A 17,457-nucleotide genomic window follows, 5' to 3' on the forward strand; every position below is an offset into this window, starting at 1 on the left:
ATCACGTAGCATCCAAATTCAGCATGCGTCTCCCATCTTGCAATCTCCCCTGCTCCTGCCGAAGGAAATAACAAAACTTTTCCAAGGATGAAGTAGCGTGGGGATTTTCTGTTGCATATTTGTGCACTGTTTACCCTCTGATTTTGTTCACAGTGCGCGCAAATCATTATCGTTTTACGTTGCTTTGCTTTTGGTAAAGGAAGTGACAGAAAGTTAAAACACGAGTAGGAGAATATACTTTCAAATCCATTCAGGTGGCACAAGGTCACTCTGCTTTGCCACTCTTTCCTTCTGCCCTTTTCCTGGACAGCTTCCTGCAATTTATCTCCGCATCCTCCGTAACATCATTTTCCAGCATGGAATGCTCCTTTTCGTGTGCGTGTGGCTTGGTGGTCAGCCACAAAATAACCACTCAAAGGCTTCCACTTTGAAAACAGATTCATCCTCCAGAATCTCAGTGAAGAGACGATTGCAGCTGTTTAGCTGTGGGTTTCAGCTGTTGTAAATAAAGTAATTATAATGGGAAGAGCTTCTGCTTACTTGTGAAACTGTGCTAGTGAATATCATGATCTGATCAAAGACGGACCTTGAATGAAAAACACATTCTACAAATACCTAATGTCGGCAAAAGATTGTACAGTTCAGCCTGAAATTAAGAGAAAATGTAAAACAGTGGCTGCTCCCAGGAATCCTGACAGTATCTAGCTCACAGCTCTTTCCTTGAAAACCTGGCCAGATTTTCATTTCTCACACAGGAAAACTCTACCTTAGAATAGGCCTGAAGACCCTGACAAATGCTTGCAGATTCAGCACAGAGTTAAGGCAGAAATCCTGCACACACTTACCCCATACTGTTCAACATCTATCTGATGAAATAGGGACATCGTATTCAATAATAATAATAATAATAATAATAATAATGCCCTGCCCATCTGACTGGGTTGCTCCAGTCACTCTGGGAGGCTTCCAACATATATAAAAACATAAAACACTAAACATTTTTTTTTTAAAAAACTTCCCTATACAGGGCAGCCTTCAGATGTCTTCTAAAGGTTGTATAGTTACTTACCTCCTTGGCTCAGGGGTAACACAACTCCATACCCTCCAACATTTCTCAGGTGAAAATAGGAACATCCTAAGTAGGACATCCCGGGATCAAATCAGAAACCAGGGCGGCTTCTGTAAATTTGGGACGGTCCCTATAAAATGGGGATCCTGAGAGGGTCTGCTAGGCCCAAGCATCGTGGGGCGTGGCAGGGGGATAGCACAAACCTGAAATATAGCCCCTCTCAAAAGAACCTAAGAGCCCTGCTGCATCAAGCCAAAGGCTCATCTAAGCCTACGAGCAGAATTTGGGTGCGAGAAACACTCCCCTCACTTGCCATTCCCAGAAACTGGCCTCAAGAGGCATACTGCTTCTGACCGTGGAGAAGGGAGCATAGCCATAGTGTCTAGATAGCCTTATTCTTCATGAATTATGGCCAGGGATGATGGGAGTTGTAGTCCCATAACCTCTGAAGGCCACCAGGTTAAGGAAGGCTGCCGTAGATGGATCATGAAATAAAAGTGTTGACTTTAATGCTAAATTAGACATTTCTGAAATTAAACCACTGACTACACAGAGGCTTTGTTGCCGTCATGGCCCCAGGATCAGGCCTGTTTCCCCACTCATGATAATGGGGTTGTAGACTTCACCAGAATACCCTGGACCTCCAAGCCTCACTAAAACTTACCCTTGTTCTTCGCCTTGCCAGGCGTTGCATTTACTGGGAGCCTCACCTTCTAGTCAATGGGTCTTACTTCATGTAGGTCACCCATCATTCAACTGATGTCAACACGATGCCCAGTCACTTCATTTAAAAGGAAGGTTTAAAGTCGAACTCCCAATTCTTCCTTCGCTTGGCATTTGCTCAGGATTTTTTTTACCTTTTATTCAATACTTGGAAGTTTCACGCACTCAAATGTCATCAGACAATGGAAAGGTTGGTGTGGTTTGCCCTAAAGAGCCTGAAAAATCATCTTTTAAGTCCCACAGGCTAGAGGTTCCCTGTTACTGGCATGTACATGCATGTCCCCTGTTCTGTAGGCAAGAAGCAAAAATGAAATTTGGGAGATGGATTAGAAGCTTGGGAATTACGAAGTCTGAGGCATTTCATAAATCTTGCGGTCCTCCCAATTCTCGCTGGACACAGCAACAGTCTTTTAAAATGGGCACCCTGTGAGAGGCCAAAATTTGGCACGAGAGGGATCTTTCCAATGATGGATCTTCTCAAACCGCCCCCCCCCTTTCCACTTTGTTAAAAATTACCTAAATCAGGCTACTGCTTGAATAGGTATCTGCATGGAGTGCCTATCTCACACATTACATTAGGTGTGTGGCATGGAGGGCCTAGCACCTACCCCTCAATTAAGGAAAGATTTTTGCTACTCAGGTGTCTGGGACTAAGGTTTCAGATAGCAGACCTTACAGTTCTGAAACATTAAACAAATCAATCCATTATAAATGGGAGCGTGTCATCAAAAAATACTTGTACACTACATTTTGATGCTTCTTAAGAAAAACAGCTGTTTTTGCTAGGTTGCCTTTGTAATCCCCATTTTTAAAATGCCCCAAATCTCTTTTTTTCTCAAAACTTGGCCTCAAAATACTTTGGCAAGCAAGTCTGAAAACCAGTTATAAAGGTTTGCTTTAACATACACCAGGCCTGTCCAACAGGTTGATCGCAATCTACCAGTCGATTGCAGGGTGTCCCTGGTTGATTGTGGGATCCAGGTGCCCACCCCCCAAAACAGCTCAACAACTCTGGTCAATCCAATAGGTAGATCACTGCCAAATTTTTTTTATAGTGGGCGTAGATCGCAGTCTCTTGGAAGTTGGGACAGCCCTGTCATGCACAATGCGAGTCCTGAAGCAAACTGAGAAAGACATGCAAACATTTCCAAGAGCAGTATCTGGCCTGAAGCATTTCAAAGTTATTTGGAGCTAAGCAGCTCAATAAATTCCAGAAGGTGGAAGTCCATCTTCAAAAACAGAGGACACCAGCACTCATCCTCGCCCAAAAAGTACTGTATATGTCTTACCAGGATGCAGTTCTTGCTCCTCATGGACCTGTGCAGACATCAGCTATTCTCTCCTTTCATTTCAAGGATTTGCAATGTGTCTATTAGCAGCTTTCCTAACTTTATGAAAAGCAACATTACATTTACAGAAAGCCTAGATGATTTACTGTACCACTCATTTACACTGCTTTGCAAATTATTGGCCGTATCCAACCAAGTTGTCCCAGTGGCACAAGAAGCCAGTGTGGTGTAGTGGTTAAGAGCAGTAGTCTCATAATCTGGGTAACCGGGTTCGCGTCTCCGCTCCTCCACATGCAGCTGCTGGGTGACCTTGGGCCAGTCACACTTCTGTGAAGTCTCTCAGCCCCACTCACCTCACAGAGTGTTTGTTGTGGGGGAGGAAGGGAAAGGAGAATGTTAGCCGCTTTGAGACTCCTTAAAGGGAGTGAAAGGTGGGATATCAAATCCAAAAAGAACCTGGAACTGTCTCTTCTCTCCCTGCACACTCCCAAAACTGTTCTGGATCAGGTTTGGAGGTCACGCAGAGGGGAAAGGGGAGGATTGGTTGTACAGGTGAAAACATAGCTTTGTTGTAGACAACTCCAGGTCTACATATGGCAAGCAAAACTGCTGTTTGTTACTGTGGCCCCGATTCTAATGTAAAGGAAGTTACAGTTCCCCACCTCTTGCTACCCCCAGCACATCCCAAAAAGCCTCTGGAGTATTGGAGGGGCATCCAAAACAATGTAGGATGGGGACATTGCCTAGAATTTGGCATGGATCCTAAGTTAGTTTTGTATTTCAGCCCATAACCAATTACCTTGAAGTGCAATTTACTGAATTGCCATTATTTAACAACATATTTGAAGCATTTAACTGTAAATAGAAATAATATTTAAAATAAACTCATTTAACTAAATATATAAAACCTCTGTAATTATTGTTTTATTAGTATCAACCAGGAAATCAGATGTTCAGTATTCTCCTGAGGTTATACATAAACAAATGCAAAATTGAAGAATCGTAAAAGTCAAAATCGTATAACAAAACAATACTCCATCAAAAAAGTGTGTAAAGTTACAAGAATGCTATCTTTTAAACACTGGCACATGAGAACCATAATTTTTAACTACAGAATTGCCAATCAGTTCCCAAATTAGTCCGCAGGTAAATGTGAAGAGAGTTAATAATTGCCAGCACTTTTACTGAATGTGCACAAACTTTTAACTTTGGTTTTCAAAGCAACCTATATTTTATCAAATCAGAGGTCATTGGAATACCATGTTACATCTCACACCTATATGGGGGAAAAGTAATTCCCCTATACAGCTAATTTTAACTTACAAAATGGGCAAATATCAAGAATGCATTATAAAAAGACTAACAGAAAAAGATACATCTCATCTGATTTTTGAGACAATATAAAATTTTGAAAATGGGATAGTCTAGGACTACTATGGTTATGAAAGCATGAATTCATACAGATTGAACAATGGTACCACTTATAGAAAACATTAGCAAAGTAAAATATTTCCCTGTGGGACATTTACTACCAGGAGAGGTCATTGTATAAAGCCCACAACTATTACTTGACATGGTATCCTAAAAGGATTACAGTAATTTTAGCATTTGACATTACCTGCTTAGGTAGGGTACACTCACCTCTGTATTCAGGTATTTGCAAATACAACTCTCATTATGGCCAATGGAGTCACATATGTAAATCCCTCACAGCTCAAAATGAAAATATACTCTCAGTGGTCCTCCAAGGACACAAATTTGAAGTTATTTTCCCCTGGAATTATTCCATGCTACTGAACTGAATTCTATATTCCTCAGCCCTCAGAAACTGGTAAATTTACACAAATCAGTAGAATATTGTATGTAAGCAAAAGCTGAGCAAATACAGATTGGCTAAGAACAGGGTTCTCAAAAAAAAAGGTGGCCTCTTATATGAAGGGGAAAAAAACACACAACGCTTTGCATATGCCTGTATATATTTCCTACCCTATCATGATTATCTAGGGCGTAGATCAAAGCTCTTGTATCAGCTTATAGGAATGAAGAAACAAAAATGCCATTTTTATGTGATCCCCAAAGGGCATAACAGAGAGAATATGCTTTCCAGAAAGAAAGACTTTACAAGGGCATCTATTAAAAGGACAACAATACTAATTTTAAAAAAAATGTATTTACTTAGAAGCAATCAGAATGTCAACAGCTACATTTTTTTTTTCTTTTTTGCAATTACAGAGTGGTATTTAAGTTAACAGATCAACTATTATTTTTTTGATGCAGACAACTGATGAAAATGAGTAACCAACTACATCTGCAAGTATAACTAATTTGTGCTGTGCACCAACAAGGAACCTGCTTTAAACTTTCATGCCAATTTACAACCCCCTCACTGTACTAGGCAAGGTTAGCGGCCACTGAGATACCACTGAAGGACAGGGCTACCCAAAGACACGTCCGGTAGTGTGTTAACTATACAAAAAAAGAGAGAGAGAGAAAGAAAGAAAAAAGAAGAAAAAGAGAGAGACACTGTACATTTTAAAAACAAATCTTACACAGCTTTATGTTTAATTTTTTTTCTCTTTAAAAGGAGTGAGTTGTGTACAGGGGGGTTAAATGCTTTTATAGACAAGAACTGATCTAAAAGAGGGTTATTCATCATCATCCTCTTCTTCCTCATCCTCCTCCTCGTCCTCATCTTCATCCTCTTCATCATCATCCTCGTCGTCGTCATCATCTTCCTCTTCCTTCTTTTTCTTGCTTTTCTCAGGCTTAGGTGGAGCTAGCTTTTTGGCTACCTCAGGCTTCCCCTTAGCTCTGTATGCAGCAACATCCTTAGGAGAAGCAGAGAAAGTTTAGCTACTTGACACAGAGGGAAGGGAATACCACTTAAATGAAAATGCACAGGAATCTATATTTGACAGAATTGTAATTCATAACATAGAGCCTATTCAGATGACTGTCTAAGATTTGTACTACTGAAGTTCAGTACAGCAGTACACTCAGTCAAGAATTCTAATACTTTATTGATAAATTTCATGCACTTCAATTAATGAGTAGACAGTGCCACCTTCAGCATGCAATAAGTTTCTCTTTTTGACTTGCACATAACACTTAATACAGCAAGCCTCAATAAACTCAATGTCAAGCTTACATTAAAAAAAATAAGTATAGGATTTCAAACAAATTTTTGTTCTAATTTCCCTACCTGTCCAAAATGATCAGGGTTTTTTTCACCCATCTTGCTGCTGCACATCCATGGCTCACAGAGTTGTGCCATTAGCTAGATCTTCCTCAGTACCACACTGACAGAGTATCTACACCATGGCTTAATTAATTCTCTCAATTATGAGTGGCTTAATATATTATTATACTATGCTCTGTTACAAAGAACACCAGAGCACAAAATGCAAACGATCAAGTGTAAAGGCTGTGCAGTCAGTGGGTACTCTTTTCAAATTCAGAAGCAGCAGCCTGATCTTTCCTTGGTCATTATTTCTAAATATTTTATTAGATTAGCACCTGCAGAATCTTGCAGGCATGTCCCCTTCACATTTGGTTTTGCAAGCTGGGTATCTTTCTTGTACATGGTCATCCCTCTTCCAAGGCAAAGTAAGTACATGAAAGTGACCTGAGAGTCTGACCATCTTATTTTGTTCACAAGCTATGCTGAATTTGTCAAAAAACAAACAAACCACTTGTCTGTTAATATTCCTCAACCATTAAAAATAAAGAAAGCAATGTACTGGCTACAATATTAGCCACTATTAGGAGTGATACACTTTTTTTCTTCAAACTATAGCAATTAATACACATGGTCCAAATAAAAGCACGTTATTAGTGATTACATTTATTTCACATAGCCTACAAGTTTCTTTTCTTTTTAAATTAAGCAACACTTTCATCAGATCTTTTTAGTATTTTAGCTCCAAAGAACAGTTACTTGGAAATATATTCCACAGATGGATGTTTTTGTTTATAATACCCAATGTTCTTAGTTTCAATAGAGATTGCTGGTACCATTTAACATTCCAGAGAAAATGCAAGCATGCGTATGGCTCCATTCCTTTTAACATTAATTTCCTATGAGTGACATCCAATTTTAACCATACTCGAGTTCACTCAAATTTCAACAGGTCTACTATGACCAACACTGTACATCACCCAATATATTTAATGACAACAACAAATATTTGAATGGCAAAAGAGGCTATCTGGAGTTTACCTTTTCATACTTCTCCTTCAGTTTGGATGCCTTCTTTTCAAAAGGTTGCTTATCATTTGCAGAAGTATTATTCCACATCTCTCCGAGTTTCTTTGCAACATCCCCAATAGAGAGGCCAGGGTGTTCTCCTTTGATTTTTGGACGATACTCAGAGCAGAACAAGAAAAATGCTGAGCTGAAAATTAAATTATAAACATTTGAAACATAAAGAACTACTGAACTATGTACAGCAAGGTGAGAACCTTTACTATGTATTGCCAAGCGATATAACAGAACAGACCTATCCATATTTATAAAAAAAGTGAAATTTCTGCTTCCCCACCATTCATCTATCACTCTTTTGGATGTCTATCAGCGCAATGCATGTTAGCCATAAAAGCTACTCACGGAGGCCTCTTTGGTGCATTTGGGTCCTTGAATTTCTTTTTCGTCTCTCCTTTAGGTGGTATGTAACTTTCCATTTCTCTTTCATAACGAACTTTGTCAGCTCGTGCCATATCTTCAAACTTTCCTTTCTCTTTAGCAGACATAGTCTATAAAAATAATTCAGTATGCATCCTCAGCTCAAGATTATACCCAATTCCATTCTAAATTTGTAAACTTTATTAGTGAGTATGTTTTCTACTCCTAAGAAATAGCTACATGCAAATTGCATTTATTTGGGTATTTAAAGTATTACTATTAAAACAAAAAACAATAACAACAACTTACCTTCCACCGTTCTGAACATTTTTTTGAGAACTCTGAAAAGTTCACTGAAGCTTCTGGGTGTTTCTTCTTGTGCTCTTCTCGGCAAGTTTGCACAAAGTAGGCATATGAGGACATTTTGCCTCTTGGCTTTTTAGGATCACCTTTGCCCATTTTGGATGATTTCTGAAAGACAAAGTAGAAACATTTGAGAACTATTGGGGCTTCCATACAGTAGACTAAGAAAAAGAAGACGATTAAAAACTGCTTAAACTACCAGTCTGAGCCATTTCCCTTAATACTTTAAAGCTACATTCTTGGACAACTATCTAGGCAACCAAATAGTTGCACATCAGTGTCCCAGATAGCATGTCACTTTAAACCATTGCTTGCTCTTGACTTACCATTCACGATTTGCTAGGGAGAAATGAACCACAAGCACTGATTTTCAAGGTTTATTTTTGGCTTACCACTCGTGGTTACTTTGGCTGTTTGTTCACTTTGAAGTTTAAAGGGATTTGCAAACCAGGCAACTGGTTACAAATCTGTATAAAATGCAGAACATGTTGCTATAAGATGACTTTTAATTATTATGCAGTCCTCCATCTCAACATCAGGCGAACTCCTGATATAAGAAAAGGTATACTAGTACAGCCCCTGAACACGAAATTTACCTTTGCCCAACTGCAACTGTCTTCCATACAAGCAACTATTAATTCTATGAAGTTCTGCTAGAACTGCAGAAAACTGATACCAAATTATAGGCAAAAATGTTTTCAATTACTGTTCTGAGAGAAAAGCACTAAATATTGTGAATCCTCTCAATTCGAATCACCCTTTTAAGCTATTTTTCAAAGAACAATTTGTTTAGTCTATAACCTCAATAAAAAAAATCTTGTATTCAGCAGTGGCATATGTACGGCTACCTAAACTTAATGGTAGGCACAGTCTGCTTTTACAAGAATAACAACCTGTTTGGCATTGATAAGAGACTTGATAACTAGTCTTCCCTAGCACTGTAAGGCTAACCTAAGACAGAAGAGATCACTCCACTTGCACATCAGGTACAGTGGTACCAAAGGGTAAGTACTCAATTCGTTCTGGAGGTCCGTTCTTAACCTGAAACTGTTCTTAACCTGAAGCACCACTTTAGCTAATGGGGCCTCCTGCTGCCCCTGCACCGCCGGAGCCCGATTTCTGTTCTCACCCTGAAGCAAAGTTCTTAACCCGAGGTACTATTTCTGGGTTAGCGGAGTCTGTAACCTGAAGCGTATGTAACCCGAGGTACCACTGTACTAGATCTGGAGTTCCAAACTCTGAAAAATCCTTTCATGTACATGCAGTGTTCAAAATTAGTGACTGGTAACCTGCCTTTTGCGACTGGATGGAGATGTTCAGGAGCCACCCTTAGCACCCAGCATTTCCACTTGCCTGGCTGCAGTCAGTTGGTCTGCCTGGCACACCAGAAGCAAAAGAAGCGTGTCTTTTGCTACTGCACTACCTGTGCCAAAGACCTGATTTGCCCAGCAGCAAAACACACACCATTTTTTCTTTTTACTCCTGTGCACATTTTTTTTTGCTCCTGCGCTATTCTGCAAATCCCTCGATTCGCCTGACAGCTTTTTCTTTTTCTGTGGGGCTGCCTGGTCTCATAGCGGGGCAGCAATTTTTTAAAAAGGTGCCTAGACATTTTGTTTTGGCACCCACGACATAGGGCCTAGGAGCCACATGGCTCCTAGCATTCCTATCCCAGTTTCTAACACTGTGTACATGGGATCCAGTACATAAAAGGAGATCTACACACATTAAGCACTACTACACACTAAGGTTATGCTTGCTAGACTGGGGTATTTAGCTACAAATACCAATATAAAAAGTACAAAAAAATTAAAGAGTCTGCTTTATTATAGGATGTGCTTTCATGCACAATAGCTGCTTCATCATCTGATGGGGGCTTGTGCCTTCAAAAGCACATATTGCAAAAGGGCATGAGATTTGCAGAAGATGCTATGAGAACCAGACATGGCCCAGTGACTTTTAGAACTGTGGACAGATTTGGTGGACACTGTATACTTGGGCTGCCAAAAAGCTTTTAACAAACTGCCTCATTAAAGGTTCCTGAGTAAACCTAGCCTTGGCATAAGAAGGGAGGTCCCTTTATGGATCAATAATTGGCTAACAAACCAGGAAGCAAAAAACTGGACATTTCTCACAATAGAGAGATGCAAAAAAAAAAAAAAAAAAAAAAAAAAAAAGAAAGAAAGAAAGAAAGAAAGAAAAGGGGAGAAAAGAAAAGAGAGAGAGATCCCTCAAGAATCTGTACGGGAACCAGATACTTTTAAATTTGTTCAAAAATTATCTGGACCTAGCAAACTTGGCCATCACCGCTAACAGCACAAAATTATTGAGAGTGGAAAACCAAAAAGGAACTGTGAAGATCTCAAAAAGACTCTCTCCAAAATTGAGGAATGGGCAAAGAGATAGCAAACGTGGTTCAGTGTAAGCATATGTAAAATGATGTACATTGGTGCATGTTATAATCATTAGGAAAAGGACTGAAAATAAAACTGCGACTATTGCAACGTCATTATGGAAATCTATGGTAAAACCACAACTGGAATGCTGTGTATGGTTCTGATCTCCATGGGGAAAGGTTACAACCTTTAGGGCTTTTTATTTTGGAAAAAAGCAACTAAGGGGAGACATGACCATTTTGTGCATATCCAATTGACACACAACTGATGAATACTGATGAATGGGTCCTTTTGGACCCAGAAGAGGGCAGAATGGGGGCGGGGCATGCAAAATGGTTCCCACCTGTACTACAAACTGGTGTCATTCAATAGTCAAATGGTGGGAGATTTGGGAAAAAGTAAGTACTTCTTCACAAAGCATATTGCTCAATTACGGAATCTGTGTCCACAAGATGTGCTGATGGCCACCAATTGTGACAAATTCTTGACAAATGGAATTAGACAATTCATGAAGGGAAGACTATCAAGGGCTACAAATTATAACAGCTATTTCTCTCACAGTAATAGAATCATATAATTGTAGAGTTGGAAGGGGCACTGAGGACCATCTAGTCCAACCCTCTGCAACACAGGAATATGCAGCTGTCCCATATGGGGATCAAACCTACTTGCTGGCTCCAGAATGAGACGCATAATGCCTCTGAATACCAGTTGCAGGAGAGGGCTACTGCCCTGATGTCCCGCTTGTGGGCTGGCTGCTGTGGGAAAGTATGCTGTATAAGTTAGGCCTTTGATCTGATCCAAAAGGACTCTTCCCATATTCTTACTTTTTCAGATTAAGCCCTACAGTTTTCATATTTGTGCTGACACTTTCTTTCTGAGAAGTAACGATTCCTAGTACAGACCACGCTTTTCTTGAAGTTCTTCATGTTGAAGAAAGTACCTCTCTACTCCAGCTTGCACAACTTGACTAGGGAAATGTGCACAGCTCTAACTGGCATTGCCACAGAAAGGCATAATTTCCTATCAGTCTGGCATGCGGACAGAAAAAGATTTGTGTTCTCTGACTAAACATGTCCGGTCTAAAGTTTCTGTCAAGTAAACAACACTTAAAAGCCAGGAGCTGCTGGTGTCTACAATGGAGCCTGGGTCTGAAAATGCGCTCTCAGAATTAAGGCACGAGGCTGCTAGGGCTTAACTTAATAATTAAAACAACAGAAAAAGGAACTTGAGGGACTTAATAGATTTAAAGCGTGATATAAAATGTACCTCTGAAAATGTAATTCACAAGTGTTATTTAAAATGCTCCTTCCACTGCTGAACCCTTCCTACATTACAAGGTAATGGGGGGGGATCACTTCAACCATAAAAATTGAATTTTATAAATATTTTAATTTACCCCCTTTCACATAGCCATGTATTAATTATGAAGGGGATAATTTGTGGAAGGGGAAAGAAAAGTTTTTCGTGAGGTGAGGGGTAAAAAAAAACACCCAAAAAACCTAAAGCCCACCCCACAGATATAAAAATGATCAAGGCGCAGCTTTTTCGAGCTCGTCGCGTTAAATTGCATTCCCCTCTTAGAAACTACGCTGCCACGAGCTTCGATGTGTTCACTCAGGCTCCAAGGACGGCGCCCGACAATAAATATAGCTGCAGCTGTAGAGCTTTGGGATTCTTCTCGGTGCGCCTTAATCTACACGAACGAGCCGGGAAAGCGAGAGAGAGGGAGGGAGGGAAGTAGGGAGGGCTCATAAATGGCGCAGGCTGCTGCCTAAGAAGGTCACCACCGGCAGCGGCGGCGGCAGATCTCCTTCCATTTTGTGCGCACGCCTTGCTGATGAGAGAAAGTCCCCTCGAAATGCGCGTGGCGGGCGCTCAGCCGAGGCGGGGAGTCCGCGCTCTCGCCGGGCGCGCGGGGCCCGGGGTCGCCTCTCGCCCGCGCGGCGGCGGCAATGGCAAGCGGCAAGCGCTCCTTTTGCATGGGCTCCCGCGGCAGCCGAGCAGGAAGCGAAGCCGCTTCTCGGAATGGCCGCTGCTCATAGAGAATATGGCTCCTTCCTTCCCTTTGTGTGTGTGTGTGCGTGTGCCTGGTGCGCTCTGTACTCTGGCGCACACACTCAGCCATTACAGGCAATGAGGCGGCGGCGGGGGGGGGGGAGCGTCTCGTTTCCACTGAGAGCTGCCAGAAGGCCCCCCCCCTTTCCAAAACCTCCCCCCTTTATATATATATATTGAACCCGGACTCGGGCTTTTAAACGGTCGCCTGCGGAGCTCTCCCCTCTCCGTCGCCCAGGGATAAAAGGCGCCTTGGAAAAAGTTCCCCTGAACTGCGCCCCCGCCCGCCCGTGCCTCCCCCTGCCTGCCTTGTTTCCTCCCCCCCTCCTCCTCCTCCTCTCCCTCTGCCTCCACTTACACACGGCTCTCGTCAGCCATGTTACAGCAAGCGCAGCTCCCGAGGTGATTTATCGCCCCGAGGCCAACAACGCCCAGCGACACTCCCGGGGATTCGCGGGGCTCCCCACAATGAGGGAAAGGGGGTCGGGGAGAGAGCCAGGCAGAGAAAGGAGGACACGACACCCCCGTTTCCCCCCCCCACACCCCTTCACACAAACACACTCGAGCCCAGCCCCGCGATGCGAAGTCCGTCTCCCCACACGGCTCTCTCACACATTACATAGAGAGACGGCTCTGCTGCAATGGCTCTATCGCCCGTGCTATGTAAGCAGCTTATTAGCACTCAAGACCGCTTCCCTCCGCCGCCGCCGCCCCCCGCCTCAGCCCAGACCCCCGCCCCATTTCCACGGGTTTAAAGAGACGAGCCCGGCCGCGGTTATCCGGGCAGGAGAGGAAAGGCGCTTTCCCGGCATTTGTGGGTCCCCTTCAACCACTTCTCAAAACTCCCCACTTTGGTGTGGAGCTGGGGCTTTTTTTTTCCCCGACCCCCCCCCCCGCCTTTTAAAGAGCAGCTCGGTGTTTTCCTGCCCCCCCTCCCCCCCGGTGCTGAGGGAAGTGTGGTTTCCCAGCCTAAATCCCCCCTTTGTGTGTCTCGTGAGGGCTAATCCTGCCCCCCTCGCACCCCCAAAAGACTACGCCGTCCGCCCCCCAACCCCCCCAGAGGCTCGGGAGTTTCGGCCTCCCCCCCAGCCAGCCGGCGGCCCCCCAACCCCCCGCAGGATACTCACCCCGTGACAAGGATCTCGGTTCACACACGCCACAAACACACGCGCGCCGGCCACCGAGGCTGCCTGGATCTCGTATGTAGTCCAATTCACTGCAATGGCTGAGAGCTGGATCGATACGCAGCCTCCTCACTCTCTCAGCGCTGGTAACATTACTCTCAACACAGGGCTCTTTCTATTGGCTGCCGCCGAGGCAGGAGCTGCGCTGGTTGGAGGAACGCCTTCCATTGTCCTGACCAGAGGAGGCTGCCGGTTGGACGCGGCGGGGTACACGTCACCGGGGATTGAAAGGGCGCGCAAATATAAAACTGGCTGAGAGGGAGAAGGCTGAGGCGGGATGTACAGCTCTGAAGCTGAAACTAGTGCTGTACTGCGGTGTATGAACAGAGCAGCTCATAGGCAATAGCATAAGTCTCAGCAGAGGCAAAAGGAGCTTCGTTCCCTTAGGTACACGGTCATCCCCACCCCCAAATAAGCACCCCCACAGCCTGTATAAAGGGTCCTAAAACTTCACCATACACCTACCTAGTCCCTGCTGTTTAAGGCAGGAAAAAAGCAAGTACTTCTTAAAGGTACTTCCCTTATATTCACTGTGATTAATTGGCCCGTAGTTCTGAAACACACACGTGCCAATTATATATACATTCCATATTATATCCCAGCGGGTAAAAAATGCAGCACAATAGACCTATAAGAAATAGTCCCATTTTCTATATGAATAAACTGAGGTCCAAGGAGATTAATGCACTCATCAGAAAGAGACTTATAGAAATTTAATACACATTATTCCTCTAAATACATTTTCTTCATTCTTTTTACACATTCATTTTACAAGAATACCCCACAGCAAGCTTTTACAATGAAGTGAACTCTATGTATGATGTGAACACACAGGAAACATTGTCTGAATTTTATAGGACATTCATAATTGGATCCTGCTTGTCCGGTATCACAAATCAGCTATTTGTGATAATGTTCATAGTTAAACTACAGAATTTCCATGGTAATATATTGTAAGCCAGTATTTATAATCAAGATTAACACTACTGCCCAACAGTAGAACTGCAGCTACAGCTTATTCCACATTCACTTGCTAGTCTTTCCACTATCTTTCAAGAAAGACATACACAAGTCTGTGCCTTTCACAGACGCAAGAGAATGTGAGTAGGCAGCATTCTATCCAATTCTTCAGTAAGAAGTAAAATAGCAGGCATTAAAATCGTGTTATTACATTTTGCTATATTAAAATACAAGCCATATTTTGATTTTGTCATTTTCCACTGTTATGATAGGGTTTCAATACACCTTGAAGGACAGCCCACCTCAAGTTACTGTCTATGGGGCTATACTCAATACGTTACTTCCAAATATCCAAAGCTCTAAATACTAGTCAACAGTTTAACATTTTGCTTTTAACTATACTACCATTGGTTCACCCTGGCTCCTGTGTGAAAAAAATAAAACATAACATTTCAAAGCTAATCACTATGTATAATATCCTAACTGTATGCAGAATTTTTATGCTAGCACCCCACATTGTTAGGAACTTGTAGTGATATTAGGGACTTTCTATGCAATTGGGGCAATATAAAACATTACAATCCCCGTATGGAATGGGTTTAGCAAATCCAGTATTGAGAACTTGTCCTTCACCTAAGTTAGTGATAGAAATAACACTTATTTTTAAATTTAATCTAATTTATACTTCTAGCTTATCCTTTACCAAAGGGTCCCAGGGCAAGTTATAAAAACATTGCAATTAAAACAAGTACAGTTTACATTATTAGTCACTATTATTTATTATTATATTTATTAAAACACCCTGTAACAGAATGTTTTCCATGCAATAAACAGGCTTTTGAATGCCAAAGCTGAATCTGAGGTTGCTCTTTTACGAAGTGGTTCCATACCTTTAAAAACAGGACAGGCAAAAATCTACCAGGTGCAACATCACCACCTTTGTGCTTCTTCGTATCTGTGGCCCTGTGCTCAAATCCTGCTTGCCGGTTTCTCACAGGCATCTGGTTGGCCACTGTGAGAATAGGAAGCCGGACTAGATGGGCCATTGGTCTGATCCACGAGGCTCTTCCTATGTTCTTATGTAATGCTTAGGTTTGCTACAACACTTTCGTAACTTACATGTACCTGCTGCGTTGTGAGGTGAGCTCTTTTCAATAATAAGTCAGAGCTGGATATGCTGGGCCTTCCAGAATGGTTTTTCGGTAACCTGCTGCAGTAGCCTCAAATTAAATGTGGTTTACTTCCATGTACAGAAACAGCAGTCAAAATGGTTCAACTCAGAAAGCATCAGGACTGAGTTCAGTAGTGAAACACTAGCTCATGCTCAGAAAGCCCCAACATGTGCTCTTAGCTCTCTGGCCCTATTTTATGGCAAGACTGAGGAATCTCTATAATTTATCAGAAATCTTTTTCAAAATGTCTAAGATCACATTCTATTTCCATTTGTTGTGAAGATTGCTCTCATTCTAAGCTTCTGCTCTCTCATTAAATGGAATTCTAGATAAGGAAATACCTCCTATACATTTTAGGTCCGTAGTCGACGATGCTAGACTTTATGGAAATCCAGGTGCCGGGAAATGAGTCAGGGGCAGAACAGAGTGCTGGTACTGCTTTTAATCTGAGAGAATGTTACTTTGTAAACCAAACTGGATTATACAATCTGCACCATTTAAACTAAACTAAAGCCTGCAAACTGGCATGTCCACATAGATGCAGGAACAGTGTTACAGCTAGCATTTTATTTAGAAGTTTTAATTTAATTTAGTAAGGGTTATATCCTCCTTTCCACTATATCCAGAACATTTAAAACAGAGAAGGGAATACAAGCAAGCAGTAGTTCACACCAATAAAATACCTTTCAGCAAATAAATAGTAAGAAATGTTGATAGCTTGGGCAAACCAAGCTGATTTTTGCCCAGAGTCCAAAGGAGAATAATGGTGACACTGGGTTATGCGGTTTAGTACTGGATGGGGACCTGGGAAGGGTTCGACTCCCCTCTCAGCCATGAAACTCACTGGGTGACCTTGAGCCACTCGCTGCCTCTCAGCCTAACCTGCACCACGGGGTTGTTGTGGGGATTAAATAAGGGGGAGAACCATGTATGCTACCTTGAGCTTGTCAAGAGAAAAAGATGGGATATAAACCCAATTAAATAAATTAATAACGTTCCTTGGATGGGAGCTCTACAACTCCCAATGAAAGACAAGGCCTTCTTTCTGGTTGCCACTAGCCAACCCTATGGCCAGAAGTATACCTAGGCTCCCTTTGGCAGTTGGCAGGCGCCAGTATTGGTGCCCCCCATCCCTTGCCTGACCAGATTCCTCCGCCCGGGCACCCAGAGGAGCCTGCGCACCTTGCCCAGGCACCCAGAGCAGTGAAAGAGTGGCCTGGGAAGCATGCATGGAGAGGCATGAGTTTTACACCCACCCACACCAGACTGCCTGCCCCTAGTGGACGCCAACCCGGCCAACCCCTAGGTATACCATTGCCTATGACAGCACCTAAACATCTGTCACTAGGCTGGCATGCATATCTCTCTCTCTCTCCGTGTGTGTGTGTGTGTGTGTGTGTGTGTGTCAAACTGCTTTTCATATATTTTAGCCTTACAGAGTGGGGGCGGGGGAGCTGTCATCAAGTCAAGTCACAGGTAGCAGCTGGACTGCTGTGTTTTGAACCAAGTAAAGTTTGAAAAAGATCATGCAAAGGCAGCGCTGCAGATAATCCATTACACGGAGTCAATGTGGTTCCCTCCAGATGTTGTTGCACATCAGCCCCAGCTCCAAATGGCTAGTG

The 17,457-nt window shown here is 42.6% G+C and overlaps 1 protein-coding gene across 1 annotated transcript; it reads right to left on the bottom strand.

The window, feature by feature from the left end:
- Positions 1 to 3,983: 3,983 nt before the first annotated feature.
- Positions 3,984 to 13,849, bottom strand: HMGB1 (high mobility group box 1). Its single transcript, XM_083437235.1, has 5 exons — positions 13,647 to 13,849; positions 8,012 to 8,173; positions 7,688 to 7,833; positions 7,301 to 7,475; positions 3,984 to 5,909 (listed from the first exon to the last, which is right to left on the bottom strand). The coding sequence occupies exons 2-5, from the start codon at positions 8,159 to 8,161 to the stop codon at positions 5,727 to 5,729; spliced, it is 654 nt and encodes a 217-aa protein (XP_083293361.1). The 5' UTR covers positions 8,162 to 8,173; positions 13,647 to 13,849; the 3' UTR covers positions 3,984 to 5,726.
- Between the last annotated feature and the right edge of the window lie 3,608 nt (positions 13,850 to 17,457).

Source organism: Podarcis tiliguerta (assembly GCF_965153285.1).
Source record: "Podarcis tiliguerta genome assembly, chromosome: 4".
NCBI classification, from domain to species: domain Eukaryota; kingdom Metazoa; phylum Chordata; class Lepidosauria; order Squamata; family Lacertidae; genus Podarcis; species Podarcis tiliguerta.

What these genes read in the sequence shown, in the direction of transcription:
- HMGB1 (XM_083437235.1), bottom strand. Translation starts at nt 8,161, where the DNA reads ATGGGCAAAGGTGATCCTAAAAAGCCAAGAGGCAAAATGTCCTCATAT. An exon ending in AATGTTCAGAACGGTGGAAG is followed by an intron (nt 7,834 to 8,011) that starts GTAAGTTGTTGT and finishes TTATTTTTATAG; the next exon opens with ACTATGTCTGCTAAAGAGAA. An exon ending in TGAAGGAGAAGTATGAAAAG is followed by an intron (nt 5,910 to 7,300) that starts GTAAACTCCAGA and finishes GCTTCTCCTAAG; the next exon opens with GATGTTGCTGCATACAGAGC.